This window comes from Prinia subflava, chromosome 7, assembly GCF_021018805.1.
Source record: "Prinia subflava isolate CZ2003 ecotype Zambia chromosome 7, Cam_Psub_1.2, whole genome shotgun sequence".
Taxonomy (NCBI): Eukaryota; Metazoa; Chordata; class Aves; order Passeriformes; family Cisticolidae; genus Prinia; species Prinia subflava.
This window is the reverse complement of record NC_086253.1, coordinates 13,881,052-13,906,306: the sequence shown is the minus strand read 5'-3', so window position 1 is coordinate 13,906,306 and position 25,255 is coordinate 13,881,052. Positions and strand designations below refer to the sequence as shown.

General features: G+C 37.1%; 1 protein-coding gene across 2 annotated transcripts in view; it reads left to right on the top strand.

Annotated features, from left to right (window-relative positions):
- Window positions 1–25,255, top strand: part of BOD1L1 (biorientation of chromosomes in cell division 1 like 1) — a 36,707-nt gene that overhangs the window by 6,094 nt on the left and 5,358 nt on the right. The window contains exons 6-20 of one of the 2 annotated variants that reach the window (XM_063401630.1): window positions 78–247; window positions 1,129–1,252; window positions 1,628–1,772; window positions 2,429–2,504; window positions 3,406–9,145; window positions 11,672–11,733; window positions 13,112–13,181; window positions 15,674–15,711; window positions 16,597–16,684; window positions 17,764–17,843; window positions 18,474–18,558; window positions 19,549–19,622; window positions 20,948–21,023; window positions 21,104–21,138; window positions 23,011–23,056. In XM_063401630.1, the coding sequence (XP_063257700.1) occupies window positions 78–247; window positions 1,129–1,252; window positions 1,628–1,772; window positions 2,429–2,504; window positions 3,406–9,145; window positions 11,672–11,733; window positions 13,112–13,181; window positions 15,674–15,711; window positions 16,597–16,684; window positions 17,764–17,843; window positions 18,474–18,558; window positions 19,549–19,622; window positions 20,948–21,023; window positions 21,104–21,138; window positions 23,011–23,056 (6,909 nt within the window). Of the gene's footprint in view, window positions 1–77; window positions 248–1,128; window positions 1,253–1,627; window positions 1,773–2,428; window positions 2,505–3,405; window positions 9,536–11,671; window positions 11,734–13,111; window positions 13,182–15,673; window positions 15,712–16,596; window positions 16,685–17,763; window positions 17,844–18,473; window positions 18,559–19,548; window positions 19,623–20,947; window positions 21,024–21,103; window positions 21,139–23,010; window positions 23,057–25,255 lie in introns of both variants that reach the window. The other variant, XM_063401629.1, reaches the window with a different exon arrangement.

The window sequence follows — 25,255 nt, the reverse complement described above, 5'->3', positions numbered from 1 at the left end:
CTGCCTTCTCAGAAGTTATGTCGAAAGCGCTGCCCTGATTTATCAATATATCTCTGCACTCACCAACCTTTCTGCAGATGAAGAGGAGAAGAGCAGTCACAGTAAGACGAAGGCCCAGGCGAACGAGGTGAGCGATGGGAAGGCCAAGCCCGTTCGCCACGCGTACGTCCGCAAGCCTTTCCTGTACTCCAAGTACTTCAGCGACTCTGACGACGAGCGCACCGTGGAGCAGCGCCGTCAGTCCATTGTAAGCGCACGTCTTGCTGCTGCTCACATTCTGCCCCCAGAACCTTTCAAAGCAGAAATTCTGCTTCTGGTTTGGTTGTGATTTGTGTGAGGAGAAGTCTTCAGTTTCTTCTGCCTTCAGGGTTTTTATTCCCCTTGTACAACAGCTGCCCTTTCTTCAGGTTTCCAGCAGGATGGTGTGATCTGCTCTCCAGCGCAGCATTCTGCTCTGCTGGTTATAGTTTGAAGGCTCCTGGCAGTGAAAGCAGTGACAGAGCTTTGTCTCCCTCCCTTCCCCCCAAAATACAGTGACATTTTCGATGAAAAAGGTAGCCCATATCTACCCGCAGCCTGCCTTCGGTGGGGTTTCTTAGTAGATCAGGCTTGCAGGTTACTTCATTACCCCGACTCTTTACAAATGTAGTCCTTGCTGACCACGAAATCAATTAATTTGTAGCAAGTGCAGCCACTGAGAATGGAAACAGAGATTTAAGCATGTGCACTCTGTTCTGTAGCAGAAGGGCTAGCACAGAGAAGAGGGAGCAGCAGTACTTTCAGATTTTCTCCATTGGCCAGATACATCTATTTAGAGTTACACACGTAATAAATATGTTATGTGTATTTTGTATATACATACAAATAAAACCTATGTTCTTTGAGAAGGTTGTGTAGCTTCAGTCTCCAGTGTTGAGCAGAAAGGAAATTCTGGAACTCAGCTAATTTAACTTCACAAAAATATTAGACGATTCCATTAACTTTTGTATGATTTCTAAGGTATATTTATGATTTAGAGTGCCTTAAGCTACAGTGTTCTGTTTTCTATGGGATTTAGCCTTACATTTGTAGTCAAAGAATTTTCTTTGTCCTAATGATAAATTGTTTTCCTTGTTTTTCTATCTCTAGGCCAAAGAAAAAGAAGAGAGACTCCTTAGAAGACGAATTAACAGAGAGAGACTTGAAGAAAAACGTAAACAGAAGGCCGCAGAAAAGACAAAATCCCTAAAAACTGGAAATCAGAATGCTAAAGGTATGAGAAGAAAAGCTGTGAGTAGCCCACACCACCCTGCTCTCACTTACTCTTCATAAAAATGCAAAACAAGCATTTTGCTTAAGAAAATGCAGCTAAGAATAATGGTCATATAGGTCTGTAGTTATTTCCTTCCATTAATAACCCAACATCTCAACAGTGATGTAACAGAAAAAATTAAAATGCAAAGTATTATATGGAATTTCTTCTTTGCTTTTTCATATATCCATTATATTGCTTAAGCTCAGTTAATACCTATCTAACTTCTATTCTCTGCTACACCTTAGTACTCTCTATACTGCTTTCTGTCATGTTTATAGCTGAAACGCTACCATAAGGATGTGTATGTGTTTCACCATTTGTGTATTATTTTAGGAAAAAGTGGCTTGCAATTAGAAGAATCTTCATCAAAAAATCTAGAGTCAAAAACTACTGGTACCAGCATTAAGGATGTGCTTAAAGAACAGAAATTTTTGGAGAAAAAAGTGGCCCTGAGCAGAAAAAGAAAAAGAGATTCAAGGTATTCATATATTTGCTCAAAAGGAGTTAGTGTTTTGAATATTCATTTTTGCAGATTCTTTCCAACTTTGTACTTAGTCTTAGCCATTTAAACAGTTTCTCTTAATATTTGCATAATATTATTGCTAATAATCATGAAATAATAAACATGAAATTCAGGCAGAAAAACTACAGCTGATCTAATATGCTGCAACAAAGACTGCAGTAGCAGTCCTTATGTGGCTTTTCACAGAATGGTAATAAAGGTATGAAAATGGAGAGCTTTTATATGTTTGTGCTAATGGGCAAGTCACATTGGCTTCATTTTTGGATTAATGTTTCATGTTGATATGTACCTGTGTACATAACTGTCTACATATAGGTAAATATGGGCAAGGAGAACTCTTACCCATTTTACAAGGACAGCAGCAGTACTAATGTCATACCAATACTGCTTAAAAGCACTGGTATTCAGGGTATTTTTGAAACTGATACATATCATTTTACAAGAGAAAAAAGCCTGGGAGAATTGGTTAGTCAGAAATTCGGTGATCATGTTCTGTTTCTATATTTTTAGTGGGTATTTCTGTCTTGTGTTCAGCTTAGCAGAAAGTTTACAAAGGAATGTTAGGCTGGTACCGATTGTTCTTTGCTAAATTGTCCAAATACCTGTTTCAGGCATGCTGAAGATAGTTACAGAAAGAAAAATGAGCCATCTGAAGAAGATTCTAAAGAAATGCAAAAGACAAATGAGGTAGGTGTCTCTTAAGTATAAATCTTAAAATCTTCCTTTTAATTCTGATAGTACTCTTTCATGTGTCCACACCAAACTGCATATAATTGCATGCATTCTCACTCATAAGTTTTTTCCTACCTGTTCCTTCAGTTGTATTAGTGATCTGACATCACTGTGCTAAGGTTTCCTGAATTCTAATAGCCACTGAAATGTGGTTTGTGTACTCCATGCTGATGCATGTTGTAGTAGAACCTAGGATGCAGTTTCAGCCCTCATCAGTGAATCATGCCAGGTTTTTAAAAAGAGCAGTGTCTCTTATGTGCAAAAACTTGAGCTTGATTTGTTTAAATTTGTCACTGGAAACTTAAAGGAACTTTAACTTTGGACTGTGCTCCAAACAGAAAAGGAAAGAAAATTTTTATGGTGAGAATTTCATGAATGACATTGTTTAAATTAAAGAAAGTTGGGGAGAAAGTTGAAGTCTAGATGTATCTTTTTAGGTTTTGGTGTGGTTTTAGTTTTGGATTTTAGTTACCGTTTTGTTTTACCAGACAGCATAATAGCTATTTAAAGTAGCTTACAGAGCACTTGAAGTTGCAATTGTCTATTCAAAAATCTTTTTAAGTCATTTTAGAAAAATTACCTTATGAAGAAAAGATAAAGTTCAGACAGCGTAAGGATAACTTCTTCTGATTTAGATTTTTCCACTACAGCAGATAGCTGAAATGAAAATTGAAAATTGCAGTTTTCATTTCCTGACTGACTATATTTTAGACAATTTTTTATTCAAATGTCAAGTGTATTCCCTAGTGTATTGGGGTCTTTTTCTAGAATTTGTGCTTGCCAGTTATGTTCAGGCACATAAGTGAAGGAACTGTGTAATATGTACTGAGATATATTTTAAAAATCTCTTTTGTAGACTTGTGAAAAAAATTCTTCCAAAGAATTGAAGCACAATCATGGAAAAAATGAAATCTCTAAACAACTTAGAAGACTTTCAGAATGGGGGCATTCAGCTGAGGAAAGCAAAAATGATTCTAAAGCAGAAAAAGAACATAAAAGAAAAACCTCCACTTCTCTTCAGGCTGAAGGAGCTCAGCAGGACAGTGAAACAAGGGATCTGAAAAAACAACTGGATAAAGTAGAAGTCAATGCTGAAGAACCACAGAAGCAGAAATCCATATATAAGAATGAAAAACATCCCAAAAAAGATACTGACGCAGAAATTCAACATATGAGAAATTCTGCCAAAAAAGAAGCCAAGTCTTACAGAGATAAAAATGAAAAAGAAAGAACTGCTTTAGAAGATAAACTTTCTTTAAAGCACAAATATAGAGGAGATGGTATTCACAAGTCAGGTGAAGATGCTGAACTTCATTCATCTGAGCGAAGTTTGAAAGGAGAGGATGGTGGCCAGAAACATAATCAACAAATAAAGGTTTCCTCAGATGACAAATGTGAAAGAAAAAGTAAGCACCGAAGTGAAAGGAAAGTATCAGTAACAGGAAAAGATGGAAAAACCCCTTCTGAATCAACCTTAAAAGGTGAAGAATTGCTGAGGAAAGACAACAAGAAAGACAGACATCTCTCGACAGACAAACCAAGGGCAGAATGCAAGACCAAAAGGTCCTTGAGTGATTCTAAGCCACAGAAGGATTCCCTAAGTGCCTCAAAGCAACCTGGTTCAGCATCACACAGAAGGAGCGAGAGCTACTCAGAGGATAAACATGAAATAGAATCAACTAACTCTGATAGTAATGTAAAACTTGAGGATGGTGTTCATAAAGATAGGCGAAGATCTAAGAGCCTTGCAGAAGACAAGATTTCGTTAAAGTCCAAGTCAAAGGGTCATAATAAACAGTTCAAAGCATCTGAAACAGAATTACAGGAATTAACAAAAGACACTGGACAGAAACTGGACAAAGAGAAGAGCCTGGAAGACAATGATTCAGATAAACAACACAAATCCAGGAATGAAGATAAAGGTTTGGAGGAGAGTGGTGCTGAGATTCAGCTTGCAAGTGGCCCACAGTCAGCTCAGGGATCGCAAAAAGACCTTAGTCACAGAGTTAAGTTACATTCTGGAGAAAAAGGGGCTGTGAAAGAGAAACACAGAGGTGATAAAGATTTAAGTAATTCCAAACTAGAAAGAAGATTCTCTGCTGAAGGTCATAAAAGCAGAAACTTAAAGCACAGCAATAAGGAAATAAAGAGGAAGGAGGAGAGTGTCAAATTGGAAGATAAAGATACTAAAGAAGTGGATAGTGGGCATGAAAGATTATCTAATGTCACAATGGCAGCGGATAAAAAACAAAGCAAGAAGGTATCCTGTGAAAACAGAAAAGGCAGTATATCAAACCAAGATTTGCTTAAGGAAGAAAAGCAATCAGCTAGCACAACTGAAGGCAGCCAGGTTCTACCCCCTCAAAAGGCAACTATGAATAATGATGACTTGCATGCTGGTCATGGGGAAGAGCTGATGGAACTCGATTTGAAAAAAACAAAAGCACAGGAAGCATCTAACATTGGTGGAAAAAACATTCAAAACTCTCTCCAAGCCACAGATGGCAAGTGTGCAGTAAAACAAAAAGGATCTCGTTCTATTTCAAACAAGGAGTTAAAACACAGCTTGGCAGATCCTGAAGCTTGTGAATCACCGTTTCTGCCTGCAGCTGAAAAGACTGTTGAACAAGAAGATAGTTCAAATAAACAAGTTGGTGCCTTAGACCCTTTGTCCAAAAAAGCTTCCATGGCTCAAGGACCCAGTAAACAAGGGGCTCATAAAACAAGTATTGTGTATGAAGCAAGTAGTAGAACCTTAAAGAATGTGTCCAGTAAGGATCAGGCTTCAAAAGATAGCAGAAGACCAAAGAACTTAAAAACTGTGATAAATTCTAATTCAGATGATGTTCCTTTAGCAGTTAATTCTTCAAGAGAAGATGCTGCTGATGCAAAGTCCATGGATACGGATATCTCAGATTTTACAGATTCTTTAGGTACCATGTCTAAAGAATGCCACAATTCAGATGGGACATCCTTATTGGAAGATGCTTTCATTTTGAAGAATGATACAGGACAGGTTGTAGACATGGAGCAAGATAGTGCAGTGCCAAGTTCTGTCATGAAAGGTGATGGTGACAACACCAGCATGGCAAACAGTCTGGAAAAAGTTAATGAGGTGTCCCGGGCTGATGAACAGGCAATGGAAGACCGTACAGCTGGGCCATGTAGACGAGAGGATTACAATGAAGCAGCAATGTTAGAAAGCTCTCAATACAGGGAGTTAAAAAGAAAAGAGGAAAACTTGGTGTCTGACATAACTGAAGATCATGGAGATGTAACAACAAAAGAACATATCCTAAGAAGAAAAGGAAGAGAGTGCTTGAATGTAGAGCCTTCCACAAAGGGAGAAAGAAGCACCGTGATGGATAATGTGGAAAAGAACAAGGTGCAGGACACTGATGATACGATCCAGTCTTCCTCTGTTTTAGTGCCTGAAAGAATTCCTGAGGAAAGTTTCAAAGGCTCTGCTATAGCCAATGGGCAAGAAGGGACTAATGTGGTTGGCATGGAAGACAAAAATGAAAGTAATGCTGTAGGTACCAGTGCAGGAAGTAGTAAACTCAGTTCATTGTACAGCAGCCTACAAAAAAATCCAGCCAGTGTGATAGGAACTAGCACAGAAAATATCACTGAAAGCACTGCAATGGCAACTAGCACAGGAGGAGAAAGAGCTGAGGGTGCATCACATTCTGGGAAGGACAGTGTTGCTACAACCACTTGCTCAGAAGAAGAAAGTGAGGTGACAGTAATCTGCACAAGCATAGAGGCTGATGAAGGTTTCACAACAGGCACATGGGTAAAACACAGTGAGGGCTGCAGTTCTGTCACGGGAGCAGATATTGGTGATTGTACTGTTGCAGCAGCTGAAGAAGGTGGTGGCAGTGTTGTCACTGAAGGATTAGCACAAAGTGAAAGCTTCCTAACAAGTACAGAAGGAGAAGAAAATGGTGATAGTACCATGGTTGATGCAGAAGAAGATGGTAAGGATTCAGTGAACCCAAGTGGAGTCGAAATTGAAGACAGTGTGAATAGTGCTGGGACAGAAGAAAAAGATGATGCTGTGACTAGTGCAGGCTCTGAAGAAAAGCAAAAGACCTCAACTTGTGTAGATACAGGCAAATTTGAAAGTTCTGTGTCCTGCTTAGCTGAAATGGAGAGCGATGGAGCTGTAACTAGTGCAGGGACAGAAACAGGTGAAGGGTCAACCAGTGGTGATAATTCAGGTGAATTTAGGGGCAATGTAACAGCTGGCCAAGTAAAAGAACATGAAGGTACTGTGACTTGCACAGGAGCAGAAGAAAGAGGTCGTAACTTCATCATCTGCTCTGTGACTGGAACAGACACCCAAGGAGAAAACACTGTTACAGGTGCATGTATTGCAGTGGTCGCAAACAACAGTGCTTCGGCTGGAACTAGCAGTGACAAATCTGAGGATACTGTAACTGGTGAAAGTGCAGTTACCAGCACAGGCATAACCCCAGAAGATGATGCTGAAATTTCAGCAGTCTGCACAGGGCTAGAAGACAGCAGCGAGGGATTTGTAGTTTGTTTAGAAGCTGAAAAATGTGAAAGTCTAATGGACAGTACAAGAGCAAAGGAAGAAGCCAGTATCACTACAGTCAGTGTAGGTCTGTGTGATGATGAGGGTTTTGTGACTAGTACAGGCTCAAAAGAAGAGGATGAAGAAGGAGAGGATATTGTGACCAGTACAGGAAGAGGAAATGAAGAAAATGAGCATGCTTCTACTTGTACAGGAGTGGAAAGTGAAAGTGCCCTAATTTGTATAGGTGCAGAAGAAGGAGAAAGTTCCATTATCTGCATAGTTGCTGAACAAATGGAAGCTGAGTCAGGAGTGGCTGGCACAGATATGAATAAGCTTACTGTCGACAGCATGACAAGTGCAGAGAAAGAAGCTAATTGTGGAACAGACTACAAAAATGATAAAGGCATTGTTGAAAGCAGTGTGACCAGTGTGAGTGCTGCAGATGAGGGTGCCTTAGCCGCACAGAAAGGAAAGCACGAAGGTAGCTTGCTTCCCTCAGATGCTGAGGAATGTGAGGGTCCCATGACTAGTGCTATGGCAGTGCAAGATAAGACACAGTTTGGTGCTGAAGACAAACATGAGAATGCCATGACTTCCTTTGACAGCAGAGAACTTGATGCCTCTATAAGTAGTGCAGTTCCAAAGAAAGATGAGACTACTCTTGCTCCTGCTGACAGAGAAGTAAAAGTAAAAGGTGATGTCATCTCTACCAGCACAGTGGAAGATGCTCCTTTACATTCAGCCACAGATGCTGAGGAAGGTCCACTTGCTGTTGCAAGAGTAAATGAAAGTGGGGAAAGCTCTATGATCTTAGTAGACACTGAAGACACAGTGCCTATGCCCAGCACAGCTACAGAGTTTAAAGAGTGTGTGAATACTTCTAGCAGTAAGCAGGATAAAGATGAGTGCACTATGATTTCCACCAGTATTGTGGAGGAATTTGAGGCTCCTATGTCAAGTGCAGCTGTTGAGTATGATGGTCAGCTCCCCTCTGTGAAAACAGAAGAAACAGATGGGAATGCTATGGTTTCCATAGATATGGAGGTGTATGAGGTTCCCATGCCTAGTGAACCCAGCACAGGAGGAGATGATAACAGTGGTGATGGAAGTCACCCAACTGCTAGTGGTAAGGAAGAAAAGGATGAGTGTGCTATGATTTCCACAAGTGTTGTGGAAGAGCAAGTAATCCTGATGTCAAGTGAAGTCACAGAAGAGGTGATTCAAAGTATCTCAGACACTGAGTCGAAGAATGAAACGCTAATGATCTCTACAAGTACAGCAGAATGTTTTGAAGCTCCTATGTCTAGTGTAGCTATGCAAGATGAAAACAAACTCACTGCTTCAGAAACAGAAGGGAGATATGAAGCTGCTATGATCACTACAAGCATGACAGAAGAATGTGAGATAGTCCTGATCAGTGCAGCACCACAAGCTGAAAGTCAGCTCATTGTAGCAGGAGATGAAGGTGCTATTCTCTCACCAAATGCATCAGAGGAATGTAGGGTGGTGGAGACCACTGCAACTGTAGATGAACAGTTTGGACTAACTGCTTTCAATGCAGATGGGAAAAGCAAAGGTTCTGTGATTTTTGTGGGAAAATGTGGAGCTCCTGTGCTAGGAGTTGCAACTGACAGTGAAGATCAACACACTGCTTCAAATATAGAAGAGAAGGAGGAGGGGGCAGTGATCACTCTGAGCACAATGGAAGAATGTGATAGTCTCTTCACCTTTACAGTCATAGAAGAAAGTCAACTTGCTACTGAAAGTACAGAAGTAAAAGACAAAAGTGAAGAAATTTTTAATACTTCGAACCAGATTGAATGCATCCTTTCAACTCCAGACCCAGAAAAAAGTGGGAATTCTTTGCTTGTTGTTGGTAGAGAGAATGAGACACATGAGAGTGGGGTGAGGACTGAATCGGCAGCATCTCAGGCCACAGCAGACAGTGAAATCACAGAAACAGATGAAAATGCAGTCAACCTCATGAGTGTAGATGAGGCCCTTTGCGTGGAGATTAGTACAGAAACTGCTGAGAGCCCTTCCCCAGAGGCAGGTGAGGACAGTGAGCAAGCTGAAGATGTTTTGCATGAGGATGTTTCCTCGGAACCCTCTAGTAGGATTTCAGAAGCAGTGAGAGACAGCGAAGCTGTAAAGAATGTAAACGATAAATTAAATTCAAACACACTTTCAGAAAGTGACTTTTCTGAAATAAGAACTCCCCTGCCTAAGACACAGGATCTTTCCTTAGTTTCTGCAAATGAAGTGACTGTAAACACCAGCCATGGTGAAGTAACAATAGAAGCAGGACTAGGGAAAAAAAGGGACCTCACTTTGTTGCATGTAGAAAAGCTAAATGACAGTGATGACAAAACCAACTTGGTTAAAACAGATGATACTGGCATTGAAGTTACTTTTCAGAAAAGTAATGCAACCTTTAAATCAGGTGAGGATTTCTTTTTTTTTTTTTTAATTCTTCAGTTTATAATTTGTTATAAGCAGATGCATTTTACCATTACAGTTAGAAATAACTTCAAATAATAACTGTTCAAATATACCTCACTTCTTCATTAATTGCAAAATGGCTATTAATACACTTCAGAATTGGTGACAAATAAAAAAGCTTGTGATTCTGTGTGAACAAGACCAAGTGAGCACAATTACCTACGTTGTGTTGAAAAACAAATATTAGAGTGCAAAAAATTATTAAAATACATTGACTTAAAGTTGTCAGCTAATATATAAAGTTACTTGCAAAAGGTTATTATTGTGGAGGTACACGTGGGTTTTGTTACTAATGTGTTACAAAATTCAAAAAGCTTTTTAAGAAAGAGGATGCATTTCATTTTGACCTATGTTCATCATTTTAGAAAGGTAACGTCATAGTGATTTTGGAGGTTAAGATTGGCCATCCTTAATCATAACTGCAGATTTTCTCTGGGTCATTATTTAGTGGTCATGTTCAGATTCACTGTATTACACTTAGTTTTTGTCTTGTGAATACACTTGAAATGGTTCTGCTTTGTGTTACAAAGGAATCAGCCTGTTATCCTAAATAAGTATTTTAAGTATGCGGTAGATATCTATTTTAAAGAGAAAATGATAAATGATATTTAAAATATCTATTTTAAATAGAAAATTATATCGCATTAAGGATATCATACTCTATATCCAGATCTGTTTTTCTATGCTAATATTTGAAGTGAATCTGCATGGTTATTGGTTCCTAAAATACGGTGTAATGAACATCCTGCTATTTTTGACCTTGCATCTCTTTGATCCTCTGAAGTAGCTGAAGCACCAATTTTGTTGAAAATAAATGAATTTGTGTAGATGCTATAATGAAGTCAAGATTGTGACTTCATTATAAATTTTTGAGAAATTAAACTGTAGAAAAATCTGTTTATGCCACAGAAAGTGGAATGATGTTCATCAAGTACTATTTTTTAAGTCTTTTCCTTCTCAGGTCTGTCTTTGCTATAATTTCAAAAAACATGTTATAATGTAGGTTTAAGTCCAGTTTCTCAAAGACTAACTTTATTCTCTAGTTTTATTTGACATTTGGGTTTAGAAACTTGTCTCTGCACATTTTGGGATTTAAGGAATTTTTCTAGGAAAGATGCTGGCTTAGTAAGCTTGAAAAGTGTTACTTGCTGTTTATACAAGAGGCAAATGAGCCCTGAAAGTGTAAAATGCTATACAGTAAAAGTGTTCCTATCTCAGTGCTTGCCTCAATCCTTGTCCATTGAGTTAGCTTTTGTAAATGGTAATGGTACTTATTCTGTGAACTGCAATCATAATTTAATCACTTCACGTGCATAATTCATCAATTACCGTGTTGTAACTACTTCTTTTTGTTTAGAAAAGCTGTCTAAACAGACTTCTGAAATAGGTTTCCAAAAATGCTGTGGAAGTCACATGACAGTGGTGTTGCCATGGCCTGTTTTTAAGATGTTATAAGTATACACTTGATTCCTTGGGGAATGAAATGGGAAGGGGTGTTATGATTTTCTGAAACCACATGGATACTAACAGGAGCTACTGAGCTTTCAGTCTCTGTAGAAATTGGACATTTGCAGTGGTTATGGTTCTAGAGCTGACAGATTCAGACATAACTGTCACTTAAAGCAAAATGTATCCTTAGCATTAACTCTTGGCTCTGCATATATTAATACAGAGGTAGTTTGCTGTTTGGAATTTAGTCTAAAAAATCTGTTGATGGTTTCTTTTTTGAAGGCTAAGCAAGAAGAAAAAACAATGTTAGAATTCATAAACAAGCAAGAAAAAAAAGCATAAGTCAGAATTCATAAGTAAGCTGTGGTAAATCCTGATAGCCCATATTTTCCAAGCCTTTTGTATTTAAGGAAAATACAGCAGTACTTGTGTTCTTGCAAATGCCAAGTTTGGGTTTTGTTGAGCTGGTTTGCTGTAAACAGACTGGCGATTGTTTCTGCTGTCCACAAGAAGGATTTAAATTCATGTGCTGAATTCATGAGGTAGTACTGAGAAATAACATTCTCCTGTAGCATGAGATAAATGCATAATATAATCTGATAATTTTAACATATTTGTATTTCGTTAGGCAATAATGCAGCCGTACCAAAGTTGGCAGAAGACCTGGAAAGTACCGTGAGAACTGACAAGGTATTTGTTATTTTGAAAATTTTTACTGCACTGTTTCTTGCTTATTCATACAACTTGCTAGGGTTTCTTCCTGTACCTTTTTGTACAGCAAAAATGTAGATTTAAAAACTTAAACTGGAGAATTTTGATAGAGTACTTTTTCAGATTATTCAGCTGTAGTTTTCTAAGCAGCTGGCTTTTAAATTGTGAGCTGTGTGTTATTCTGTGTTAGGAATAATTCCCTCCTTCACCCATACTCCTTCTGTGACTGAGACATTGAAGTTTGATTTTTTTAAAAATTGGTCATACTCTGTGCATGTTGCTTGATAGTGCTTGTAAAATAGTCACCCACACCCCAGCTCTTTGAGCTGGCAAGTATTGAACCAGTAAACCTCTGAACCAGTAAGCAAACCTACAGTGCTGTTCATTGCATTGCATCCTGGCCAGTCTTGAGACTCTCACATCCGTGTGTGTTTGAGCAATGCTTGCTGCTGTTGTGTGCTGATAACTGCAGCCCGTTATCTGCTGTCACACAAGACTGGGTGCCCTGGATAATCCAGGGTGTTTGGGCTCATGGTCAGCTTGTGTAGGACCAAAGCTGAGTCTGTGTGGCTGGGCTGTGTTCCATAGTAGGCAGGATTCCACACGGTTTAATTCTTCTTCATTCAGACACAGGAGTCCATCTATGTATCTTCCCAAGGTCTGAGAATAGTTTTTTGAGGGATAATATGGTTCAGGGATTCAAGCATCTACGAAGGGGTGGACTTCAGAAAAGTGGAAGTCAGCTTCAGTCTGGTGGGAATTATTGATAATTCCATCTGCAAACAGCTGCACTGTTCACCAGCATAACATAGTTCTAGATCAGTATAGCCATAATGTGGAATCTGTAGCTGAGTTTACAATGTTCAGATCAGAATTAATTCACTTAGCTCCATATAGCATTATTTATGCAATGGTAACTTTGAGCTGATAGGCACCTTTTTTTTTTTTTTTTTAAGCAAGAAAACCTAAAAAATCCACCCAAAACACAAGTTGAAGACAGATCACTGTACTTTGTTGCACATAGCAGATCTTTTCTTCCTTGTATAGATGAACATTTCTCGGCTATTGTTTGTATTTGGAACTCAGAGTAGGTGTTGCACTATGAATTTCTGAAATCTGCTTTTTTAAGCTCATCTCTGGTACTAATGTTAACTCTAAGGTCAAATCTAAATACTATACTGTTGAACTTAGCTCTGACTGTTCCTTCTTAATATATATAATGATGTCTTAATAAGAAAGCTTTTGAAGACTTTTATAGTTCATGGTAAGACAATGTTCATCATGACATGAAGGCGCGGAGTGAGACGTACTTGTTCTGAATATCTGCAATATTTGTTTCTTTTGATTTTGCATTTAGTCACAACAGCCTGAAAGTGCAAGAAGGGAAGAGGGATGTGTGGATCTTCAAACTAAGGAATTGCAAAAAGGTGATTTTTGTATTGATAGCAACTTACTTTCATGCTGAGGGGACTACTACTTATAATGGGAGGGTTGCAGATTTGTTGTATATGACACATAAAGGAATTAAAGAAAGCCTTCAGAAGTCTTTAAATGTATTTGGGAGTTCAGGGGGCCTTGAATTTGGTTTATGGGAAAGGAGGGTCAGACTTTTCTTTCAACATGATATGCTGAAAGTAGGAAAGGATTTTTAAATTTGAGATTTTAAAAAAAGTAGGCTGCTAATGTTCTACTTAAAATCAATAAATAAAGAAAAACATTTGTCCAGGACAGATACAGAAACTTCCCCAAGGAATGGCTTTCTTGCTTATAGGTTTAGAACATCCTGGTTTTAGAGTGCTGTGACAGGCCTTGTGAGGATAAGAAAATAGTAAGTATTATATGACAAGTCACAGAGACTTTACAGAAAATTTCTGGGTTTTTTTTTCTTCTTACTTGCCAAAAGATTAAAATAATTGTGGCCATCCACTCAAATTTGAAGAGCAGTTTTAAGTAGGTAATCATGTAGTTAGAAACCTCAGTTAGTCAACTTGGATCTTTGATCAGTAATTCCTTTTCCATGAACTTAAACTAATCGTCAGTAGGACCAAAACTGAAAAAAAATCCATTCTTCCCAAACCCAAATTATGCATTGCAATTGTTTGGCTTTTCTGTTAAAGCAGAAACAAATGCCTGCTTTGTGCCCATCTTGATGGATTTTGTGCTCCAGATGCATTACAAAGATGTTTACAGCACTACCAGATGAGAGCTAATCCTCAGTTATTGGAATAACAAGCAGAACTAAAATGAATCCCAAGAGGTACCAGTGTCACCGCTGCTTATATTGTCCAGGGAGGTTAAAGAAACTTTTCCTCTAACAGAAAGTTGCAGCTGAAAGCCTGCATGCTATGAAGGGACACACTGTTAAGCTCACTTCTAAGCTTTTAGACATACCAAATAGAAAACAAAAACAGCAGTAAGGTGAGAAATGAGCATTGCTATAAAACTTTAGAATTCTGTTTTTATTCTCAGGTAGGTCAGATTCATATGCCTGGTTATCAGCTGATGTATATTCAGCTGAGTGGTAAGAGACATGCTCTGCTCACAAGAAAGCAAATGGAAACCCTGAGAATTGGTTGGAAGAATGTAGACTTCAGAACACTAGATCTAAAATCTGAACAGGTTTTTCTGTACTGTGAGGTTTCTTTGAAGTGTCTTTAAAACTCTGCCACTTCCCATCACTCAGTCACACAGACAGACCATACTTATAATTTTAAATGTGCAGATTGAACTAGCTGAGATAATCTTGTTTCTTGTAAAATGTTTAACAAAAGTCCATTTGTTGTGTAAATCATGTTGGATATGACATTCTAAAGACTAATGCTTTGTAGATCTTGGTAGAGAGGTTTTTTCTCCCCCACAATAATCTCTCTTGTATGTATATATGCGTGCATATATACATACAGCTCAACATACGTAAAAGGAAGTTGTTTAAAAGACAAATGTGTGTCCTGTCACGAGTATGAACAGCAGACACACTAGTTTAGTAGTCCAAGATTCTTTGGAATGTAAACAAATCATTGCTGTTTGAATGGGTAGGAACTAGCTCTTCATTTGACACTGCTTTAAAAATTGAAAGATGTGCAACTCAGCAGTAGCTGTGGGAGAATCATTGCAAAAATGTGGAGTTTTAAGAAACAAGCTACAAAATACATAAAATGCTGTGTAAAAAAAAAAAGGATTTGTTTGATTTTAGGTTTATGTTTTTACTGTAGCTAAAAGGAAAGTTGCTTGGAATGTTTTAGCAGCTCTTTTAAATCAAGGTATTAATTTGGTGCTTTTATGAATCAGATTTTAAGAACACTTGATGGAGCAGCTTCTTTATAATTCTCTGGGTGTATTGAAAGTTACTTAATTCTTTCAAAGCTCCAGACCACTCATCAACTCTGATAATTATTTTCCTTTTTTTTGTGATATGGAAGGCTGAGGCTCTACTTCATCAGAGTTTAGAGTATAGTAGAGTTTAGCAACTGGACAATTTCTTTACATGCATTCTATCAGCTCCAGGTCTCAGTAGTACAATTATGCAAACTTTAGTTCTCTGGAAGCCTAATAAGCTTAATCAGGTTTTAGTTCATCCCATGATCCAGTATCTAAGATTGTGATGGATGAAATTCTGATTCCAATTGTAGAAGTATATTTGAAATGTCAAAATCACCATGAATTTCAAAGATGACAGCCCCTTCATTGCCTGTATTTCAAACATAATGTGATTTTTAGTTATCCTGTGCTCAGAAGTTCATATTCTTGTTTTGTGGGTGTATTGTTAAAGAGAAGGTTGGATGTCTCTTCCTTCCAGCATTGAAAATAAGTTTTACATAGTTTCAGGTTCTCTGGAATCTTCAGGGAGGTGAAGTAGAGGGTTTTGTGATACTTGGTGCTTGCTTAGTTCTTCTAACTGTTTTAAAATTTCTTTTGATAGATGTGCTGCAGAGGAATATTCCTTTAGAAACTTCTCATGTAAGTACTTGTTTTTTAAATTTATTCTCTAAATCTGTGCTGCTTTTCTCATACTTGAATTTACTTCTATTTACATTAAATATTCTCTAAAGGAAAATATTATTTTTGTAAATGCAGAGCCTACATTTATTGAGACTCTGCAGCTGTGTATGTTGATGTCTAATTATTCTTTCAAATCTGCCAGTAAATAAATAAAATCTTGTATTGTTGTTCCATAGTCTATGACTATTTCAAGACTGTTAACTGACAGTAAAAAAAAAAGAAGCTTGACTGATCTCCATGAGAGTAGAGGAAAAAAAATAGGGATTATTCTTGGAGGTTTTGATCACAATTAGAAACCTACTTTAATGCAGTTTGTTGTCTTTCACAAGAATTTATAAGAGGGATAACTGGGAAACTTGCAAATGTGAAGTTTATCTTAAGGAGCAAAACCAAGACATTTAGTACAAGTAGCAGGCTGAAATTGTGTTTTGGTTGCTTAAACTTTGGTAGTAAATTTAGTTATTACTATATTGAAATGCTGGTTGGCCACATTTCTGATGCTAATGAGATAATTCTGGTTTTCCTGCATGTCTCTTTAAATCCAGAGATATTCTGTGTGATTTACTGTGATGAACTACTTTTAAAACATGTAGTAGAGCGCTTAATTCTGAGACTTTTTTCAATAAAAATATCAGTCAAAAATTCTGAAAATACTGCAAGTTTGAAGTTCTTTGGTAATGCTGTTGTGTAGTAGGAATGTTATTCGAATTCTAGGAATAAATTCCTTTTGTAACAGCTGCTTTCCATTTTAATGTATGTTGTAGTTGGAAGGGAAAAGGTTCTCTCTTCTGTGTTTATAAGCTTCATGGAGAAAAAAGTTCTTTCTTTGTGTTTTGTGTGTAGGTGGAAAACTTGGCTACCCAGATAACTGAAGAACATAGATCTAGAGGAACGCAATGTAAATCTTCAGAAACAATGGATAAAGAAAAATGTAGGTGATACAGAAGTACACGAATTTGTGCAAAGCTTTTCTGGGGCAAAACCAGGTTCTACTGTGGTTAGGCCTTAAAATGGTATTTTTGAGAAAAGAACGGAATAGGGGAATCCTAAACACCAAAGCAATTTATATTCCCAAAACAACTTCTAATATTACAGTTAATGTATTTGATAAAAATATTATAATGGATTTAATTACTACACAGGATAGCATTATAGTCATTTTTTCAATCATAAGTGAAAAAACATTTTTTGTTTAGTCTATAAAATAATTACTAATTTTATCCTTTTAAAATAAAAGATAAAGAAGCTAATCATCAGGAAAATATAAACATTCAATAGACTTTGTGGGGATGGATGTGTCCTTTTCTTAGATTGGAAAGAAATAAGTTTTAGTGTAGCCTTTTATTTGTCTGGAAGCAAAAAGTGTGAAGGAATGAATGGCATTGAATGGCATAAACATTTCTAAATTAAATTTAGACCCAGGTAACATGAAAATAAGTTGGGCATTTTGTTGATACAGTAATTACAAGTCTGACAGTGTAGTATCTCTTCAAACTCTGGATTCAACTTCTTTTGTCTTTTCAATATCAGAACAATTTAGAAAAAAGTTAGTATCATTAATAACATGTTTTTATGAAAGCTTTTATTTCTCTTCTAAGAATTTTGATTTGATGAAGTGAGTGAATAAAAGTCGTGTAATCATTAGTATCCCATGTTGCATTAACTGCTTTCCCTGTCTCTGGGTGAGCTGAAGTTGATGTTTTGATTCTTGATAACATTTCTTGATGTGTTACCTACCAAATTTCAATTTTGAGCTTATCTTTAAAAACAAAGAAGCAAACAAACCAAACTACACCTGTAATGTACAAGAAACATGTAATTTACTTTTGTTATTGTATTGTTTTCCCATTTCAGAGAGTGTTAGAATAACTTTCTGTTTATATTGTTGTAAGAGGCTGCTTTACAGACTTTTGAATCTCGGTAGTGGTGAGCTGGTATGAAAGTGACACGAAGGTGTGACAAATGCAGAAGACACTTTTTAAACACTTTGATTGTCACTTGCTTTTGCAGGCAACCAGCTGATTGCTCAGGATGTGCTAAAAGATGATGAACAAAGTCAATGTTTCAAAATGAAACCTGGTAACGTCAAGGTATTTTCAAGAACTCTTTTATGTTCCGCAGTTGTAAATAAGATTAAAATTTTAGTCATTATTTCCTCAGCAGGTTATTTTGGGAGGTGTTTCCATAATAAAGCTACTTTTGCATTGTATTGAGTACAAAAGAACTGACCAGCAGATGATACTTTTCAGTGGGGGAGACAGTTAAAACATATTTAAAAGGCAGAGGTCTGTGTTGAACCTCTTTGAGGTGTGGAAGACTAAGAGGACTGAGTTGCACAATAGTTAGGAGCTTGGGATCTGATGGAGCATTGTTGGATCTCCAGTCAGTTCAGCATCTGCATGGACATGCTGATCTGAGATCTTCAAGAGAGTATATTGCACTTCACCTGAGTTCTGACTTTGTGCTGATTCCTGCTAAATCAAAACAGGAATTAAGACAAAACAGATGTTCTTTTTAGGAATACATGCAGTGTATTTGGGACCATCTCACCCACTGATTTGTGATGAAGCTTCTCAGCATCAGAGTTTTTAAGAGACAGTACAAAATCTTGCTGAGTAGAATAAGTGCTCATATATCAGGGTGAGGTGATTTTTTAGTGTAACTGGCGATTTTTAATGTATAGTAAAACATCTTTCCTCTCTTGTTTCAAAATAATGTAGGAAGTTACTTCAGGTGATGCAGCAGAAGCATCCAAAGAAATTGATGTAACACAAACACCTCCTAGAAGTACTGTAGAAGAAAAAGGTAATTAAACCGCCCATTATGGCAGGTTTTCTGAACCCGTGCTGAATGTTCATTTCTTTTCATTTGAATGACTTCTGAGAGAAACTGGGGACTTGATCCCAGGAAATATATTTGAATGTATTGTCTAGTTGATTTCTGCTCTATTACTGCTATCAAATAACGCATTAATCTTAGTTTCTTTAATGGTGAGAAAAGTTTTGGTGTTTCTGCTGTTACCACCCATTTGCACCATTATTGCTTCAGTATGTATCTTGGGTAGGAAAGCTAATGGGAAATAAAGAGGTAAGTGGGGAAAACAGAGCAATCAGCATTATCTGATAACATCTCCTGACTCTGACCACAAGCAAGAGCTGTCCTGTGTAAAAAATCCATGACATGACTATCAAATCAATTTTGTTTGTGTAGAGTAACCAACCAGAAAAGAGTGCAAGTTGCACTGTTGTAATTGACTTAATTGCACTAAAATAAATAATAGAAGATGGTGTGTCCACATTATTAGTGTGGCTTTGATGTTACTTCAGTCTGTCTTTGTGGGAACAGTCTGAGAATGTTGCTTGATCTTAGTTTGATCTATTATTAGTTTTGTTTCTCATGTGAGCAAGTTGACAAGTCTGAATCTGTTCTGCAGTGTGCTTATATCCTCAGCTTCCTGTTTTGTGGAACATGTGAGAAAATGGAATAGGGGCTTGTATTTGTCCTACCATTTTATACTATGTCACAATTGTGAGCTTTAGTTTTTACCTTAAAAATAGAAGACCTCCCTAACTCATCTGGTGCTAGGGGGAAGCATTTTGGCAGACAAATGCACTGTCACCGCAAGGCAAACAGTGTTGATTTCTGATGGGTGTTTTAGGGAATTTTGGGCTAAAGAATGAAATAACATTTTTGGTGTGAAGGTTGTGGCTTTTACTATTTCTTTTGCCTAACAAAACAAAGGTATACAATTTCTTTTTTTTTTTTTTCTTTTTTATTTCTTTTGTATGTGTGAAGATGAATTTAACGTTGAACAGGAAATGTCTGAAAAGAAAAAGCACAGTCTAGAATCAAATGAAAATTCTCCAGAGGTGAGTGGTCTTAAATATTAACTCACTGAGATAGTGCAGGTTCACAGTACTCTGTTTTTGCTACTTTGTATTTTGTTGACATCAATATTAATATTAAAATTGTCTTTACCTACTAGGAAATAGTTGTGAAGATTTGTTTGGTACTGTAAAATATCAAGGATTTATGTAGCTCTGTCACAAAGTATAAACTCACAAGACCATGAGGCATCAATGTCTCATTACCGAAGTAGGACTAACTCCCTTCCTAGGCTTGATAGTGCTTACAGAATGTCTAGAAAGCAATTACATAGAGTTGTACTGTATAGAAATCATGTTTTCTGAAAACTCTGTATTTGATATGGAAGTTTAGTAATTAACAAATTCAACTTGCCTTTAAAAAAATACTACCTTTCAACAGTTTTTATTATTTAATGAAATTTTAATTGTTCTTTATATTATCTCCTGGGCACATATTGGAGATATTCTACAGTATGGGTTGTAAACAATTGTCTTAACCTTCAAGATTAAAATTGATGCTAGCCTCTAGAAATAGACACTGTTCTCAGAAAGGTCTTGGATTTCATAATTTGGGGGGTTTTGCCTCAAATTTGGAAGTAGAAGAAAATTTAAGAATATGTTTTTATATTTGTTCACTCAAGGCTTTAGTCTCTAAGAACCAATATGGGGGAGGTACTGCTAAACTTCAGTAAATGCTGAATGAGGCATTTAATCTTTCCTTGTATGTAAGAGAAAGTCTGTTACTGGGGATTTGAGCAATCTGAGCATCTGACCGTATTTGTTACTTAAAAGTTCTCTTTCAAAGCTTAAAACTTCAAAGGAAGGGGCCTTTTTTGCTGAAGATCTTGTTTATATAAAGAATATCAGCAATCTGTGTGTTGGGATAATTAGGATATTAACTGTTTGAAGCATGTGCTTAACATACAGGATGTAGCCTGTGCTAGGTGGCATTAGGGAAAGGGGCTCATGGGATGTAAAGTCTGGAGTTCTTGTATGGGGTAAGCCAGCAGCATTTGTGAGACCTAGTGATAGAGATTTTGGGGCTGAGGGAGCAGAAGACACTCCATTCTCAGATACACTGTGCCTGAGTCAAACCACTGAGAATTGTGTATATTTGGGAGTTGTCGTGTTGCTTTTCAGCTGTATTAGTCGATTTCGTAACAGGCAGTGTCTCCTGCTATTAAACTTGCCTCATCTATTTTTTAACTGAAAAGCATTACTTCTGCCACTGTCATATTATGAATTCAGTTAGCTCTTTGTATTGTATTGCTCAAATGCCAAATGTCAGTTACAATATTTGAAATACTTTTGTCTTTTATTTTTAATAGGAAAATCAGCCTGTAGTAGTGAAACGCAAAAGGGGACGGCCTCGTAAATACCCTCTTGAAGCAGTACAGCCTGGTGGTAAGTAGTTCATAACAGCTGTGTGCAAAAACAAGGATAATAGTGACATTCAAGTTCTGAACTCATATTTCTTCCCTCAGGTGGGGAGTCAAAAGCTGATATGAGCACTGGGAATGTAAGTGCCTTTATTTTGTTTGGGTGCATTTAAACACAGTATTTCAAGAGCCATTTATCTGTTTAACAGTTAAAAGCATTTCAGAAACATCTTAAGGAAACCTAATTGAGTGCAGTCTAAGCCAATAAAAATTATTAATAGTATCTCTTAATAAAGCTGAACTTTTTAATCAAAATGTAGTGTTAAGTCAGAACATAGCAAATTACCTATCAGCTTCACAGTTGGTTCACTTAATACAAATCTAAGTGTTATGCTAGCAATATATACCTGTGTGCAGGGTGAATTTTTGGTGGTGTGCATATGTGTCTTTTAGCTTGTGCTGAGAGTAATTTTGACCTGAAGAGCAAGGGTGACTTTATTTCAAAAAGAATTTTTCCCCTCTACTGAATGTATCATAATAGTAGCACATAGAATCTCCTCATAGCTGTAAAATAAAATATTACGTAAAGCAGTTGTATTATATATATATTGCAACATGGCAGTTCATGCAAGAGATAGAGACACTGGTGAGTAAGGAGCTCATGAAAAATGTCTGTCTTTTAAAGCTCAGGGGTAGTTTTATTTCCTGACACCTGTGAAGGTTATTCACAGCTAAGAGAGTGGTGTGGTGGTGTTGTTTCTGCAATGCAGTTGGATTACAGCACAGGGCAGTGATGGATCAGGCATGTTTGTAGAGTACAGCCAGTTGGATTCATTCTGGTTAAAGGCTTCTCTCTAGGGAATTCCTCTATTTCAGAATCAATGTTACTGCATAGAAAAGGGAGGATTTTAAAAATGAAGTTGTGTTGAAACAGGTTTTCTTCCTGCTTGCCTGGTGAGGCACCAGCTGGCATGGCTATTGGACATCTTGGGAATTTACCCAGTTTATGGATAAAAGGAATTATTGTCTCTGCTTGTTCTGTCCTCATATTTCAGGCAGCCCTTTGAGTCCTGTCCCTTTTTACAGGTTGTCTGGAATTCTGTGTCAGAATTCCTAGTCTTTCCTATTTATTTTTTTTTCAATATTAATTTAATGAAACATAATTTGAACTGGTGTGGATTTTGGTATTTGGTTTTTCTGTTTTGGTGTTATGGATTGTTTTTTGTTTGGTTGTTTTTTGGGGCGTTTTTTTTGTCCAGTTCAGGATTAAAATTAATTTTAAAATCACGCTCAGAAATAGATGTGTGGTAGAACAGAATCATCTTATTCTGGTTCAAGTGTTTAAAGGTCTGGTACTTTCTAGTGATGAGTGAGTGGTTGGTGTCAGCTGCAGGCTGGCTCAGGGAGGAGTGATACCTGCCCTCCAGCTGAGACAGGGTTCTCTAGGGTGAGATGCCTTTGCATGACACTTTCCCCAGGGCTGCTTTGGGAACATGTGCTACTTTAGAGGAACCATTGGCATCCTGGTGTAGTCATTCAGTGGTGAAAGCACTGAAGTTTTTGGACTGTCATGGTAGGACATTGTGTCATTGTATATAGCTTTTTCTGCATTGTGAGTAAATAAACAATTTCTGGTGACTTGTAGTTCCGTAGATCTGTATGTGGGATTACTTAAAGTGACTGTACTAAACTTCTTTGTTGATAATTAAATACTCAGAAATGTGTTTGACTGAAACTGCTGTTATCTTTCATGTCTTATTGCAATGACTTTAGTGTCAGGTTACTGAAAGTGCTGTGATTTGTTTATGGGCTGATTTGACTTGTGTCAGTCATTTATCAAAATGGAAAAATGCATCCTACTCTTAAACTCAGTACAAATTTTGTGTACTCGTTAGTGTTCATGTTTTCTAGATTTACAGATTCATTCTACAATGCTGCGATTATGTAACAAACACAATGCTGAATTTTTCTGATTTTCTTTAAATTAAAAAACCACTTTTTTTTAATTTCAGCTGCAAACTCCTACCTCTGCAAGTAGAGGGAAAACACCTCAAACAGGTAAGCAAATGATACCTGCTTCAACTTACAAAATGGATGATGGAAGAAATAGAAGAAGGTTTTCACAAAAATCACATGGGTTCTTCTTAGTCCTGACATCATCACTGGCAGTGTTATTAATGAATGAAAACATCTGAAGAAAGAGATGAAGTGAAGACTTGTCCCTAATTGCTACCAAGTTTTTCTTTCCAAAAAAGAGCAGCTTGATAAGAACTTAGTTCAAAGATGCAGCAGCACTGCTCAGTGCTGAATAATGCATTGCAGACTATACCAAATGATTGAGTGGGCTAAGTACATGGCAGAGCTTCGGAGGAAGGTGGGTGCCCCATCAGACTGGCTCTCAGTGACTCTTTTCCATTTCTGCTTGTTTTGTTTCATACAGGGACTATCAATCACACTTACTACGTTACATTTCAACTTTTGTCCAGTTACTTGTTTTATCTGTGGATATATATCTAGAGATCTTAGAGAGATCTTGAGGGGATATTTCTTCCCCGTTTCACAACTGCTGTAAGATCTTTGGAACATGGTTGCTTAGCTTGACTCAAAAATGTACTTTGAAGTGCTTCAAACTAAAATAGAATTAAGTGAAATACCTATTTCTTTTTCATAATTTTTCTTGTGTATAGATTCTGTACTGTACTGGTTGTTTAAATGTGTCTTTTTGATTATGTCCTTTCATTAAAAAAACTTTTAAAACCCATTTTAGGAAGCAGGTGAACTGAAGAGTAGGTTAAAAAATGGCTTGTAAATAAATGCAAACAAACATGCAAAAAATATGAAAACCCAAATCTTCAAAAAAAAATCTGGAGTTTCCAAAAGTTTAGGTTTCTACAGATGCACTAATCTGGCTGCACTGCACATATGGTCTATTTCCTATTTTCTCCACATTTGTTAAAATGTCAGCTTTAATCCATATGGTTCAGAACTGTCTCTGGAGGGTTAGCTCGTTGTGTGGTACTTCTGTGAACTGCAAAGAGAACAGACAAGAATGTGCAATAATAAAAGTGCATTCTGCTTTGCTTTTTATTCGAAAGGACAGACACCTGACTGTGTCCCTAAAGTTTGAGAGTATTGTGTAACATTTCTGTGTTCCAGGTAAAAGGCTGTTGATATCACAGCAATGTCAAGAGCAGTGTGTAAAGTGGAATGTACTGTTACATTTTTCATCCTGTATTAACATTCGTGGGCATGAAGGGGTTGAGAACCCCTGGCAATGAAAAGGAAACCAAGTTGAAACCCTCTGTGCCGTTCACTTACTCTGGTAGTTTCTGGGTGTTCTTCGGAAGGATTTGCAGTAGGGACAAATCCACATGTGGAGTGGGATGCAGAGTTTTATTTTTAGTCACTACAGCACATGCAGTTAAGAGACATACATTTTCTGAAAGTGTCATCCTCCCGTAACACTGACACTGAACTTGAAACTAACTACTTAGCACTAATCAACAGTTGCTGCTCTGAAATTAGTACTGTTCTCAGATACTATTTTTATACTTACCTTTAGGCAAAAGCACTGCATTTTCATGTCTTGCAGAGGGTTGTCTGTTAAAGGCATGTCATGGATCTAGATGGGATTATTCTTCAGTCAAAACCCCTTTTGCTACAAATTTGCCAAAATGTACCAGAATTATGAAGTATCTCTTTTGAACACAAGAGAATTAATTCATGATGGTTGTATTATGTATGTGCTTATGTTGTGTGAAGAACTTAATACCCTGGACAGTCCTATGTTTTATTTCACTTATTTTTGAATACTTAAATGTATTTGTGTTTTACTTCATTTACTTTTGTATAGTTTTCCCCATAACCTTACATGTGAGTTTTAGACTATATTTCTGCTCTCTGAGATCTATTTTAGATCCTGTCCATTGACATTCTTTTGTTTGTTCTCTCAGTCTAATTGGTGAGGGTTTTAGAGTTTGTGTCTTCTTTTATTTAGCTTTCAAAAATTAGACAGCAATTTCATGGCAGGGAAAAAAAGATCAAAATCTTACTTTTTTTTAGTTTTTTTCTCTTTTCTATTGCTAAGGATTTTTTATTCTTGCAGTGCTAGAGATAATTCTGTTTGAGAGAGTTCAAAAGATTTGTAGAAAAATCTCTCATCACAGAGTTAGGGTAGAAGTAGTAACCATGGAGAGAAGCCAACTTGAGACATGGGATGTAGAGTTAAAAATCTGCTTTAACATGTATAAGCTAGCC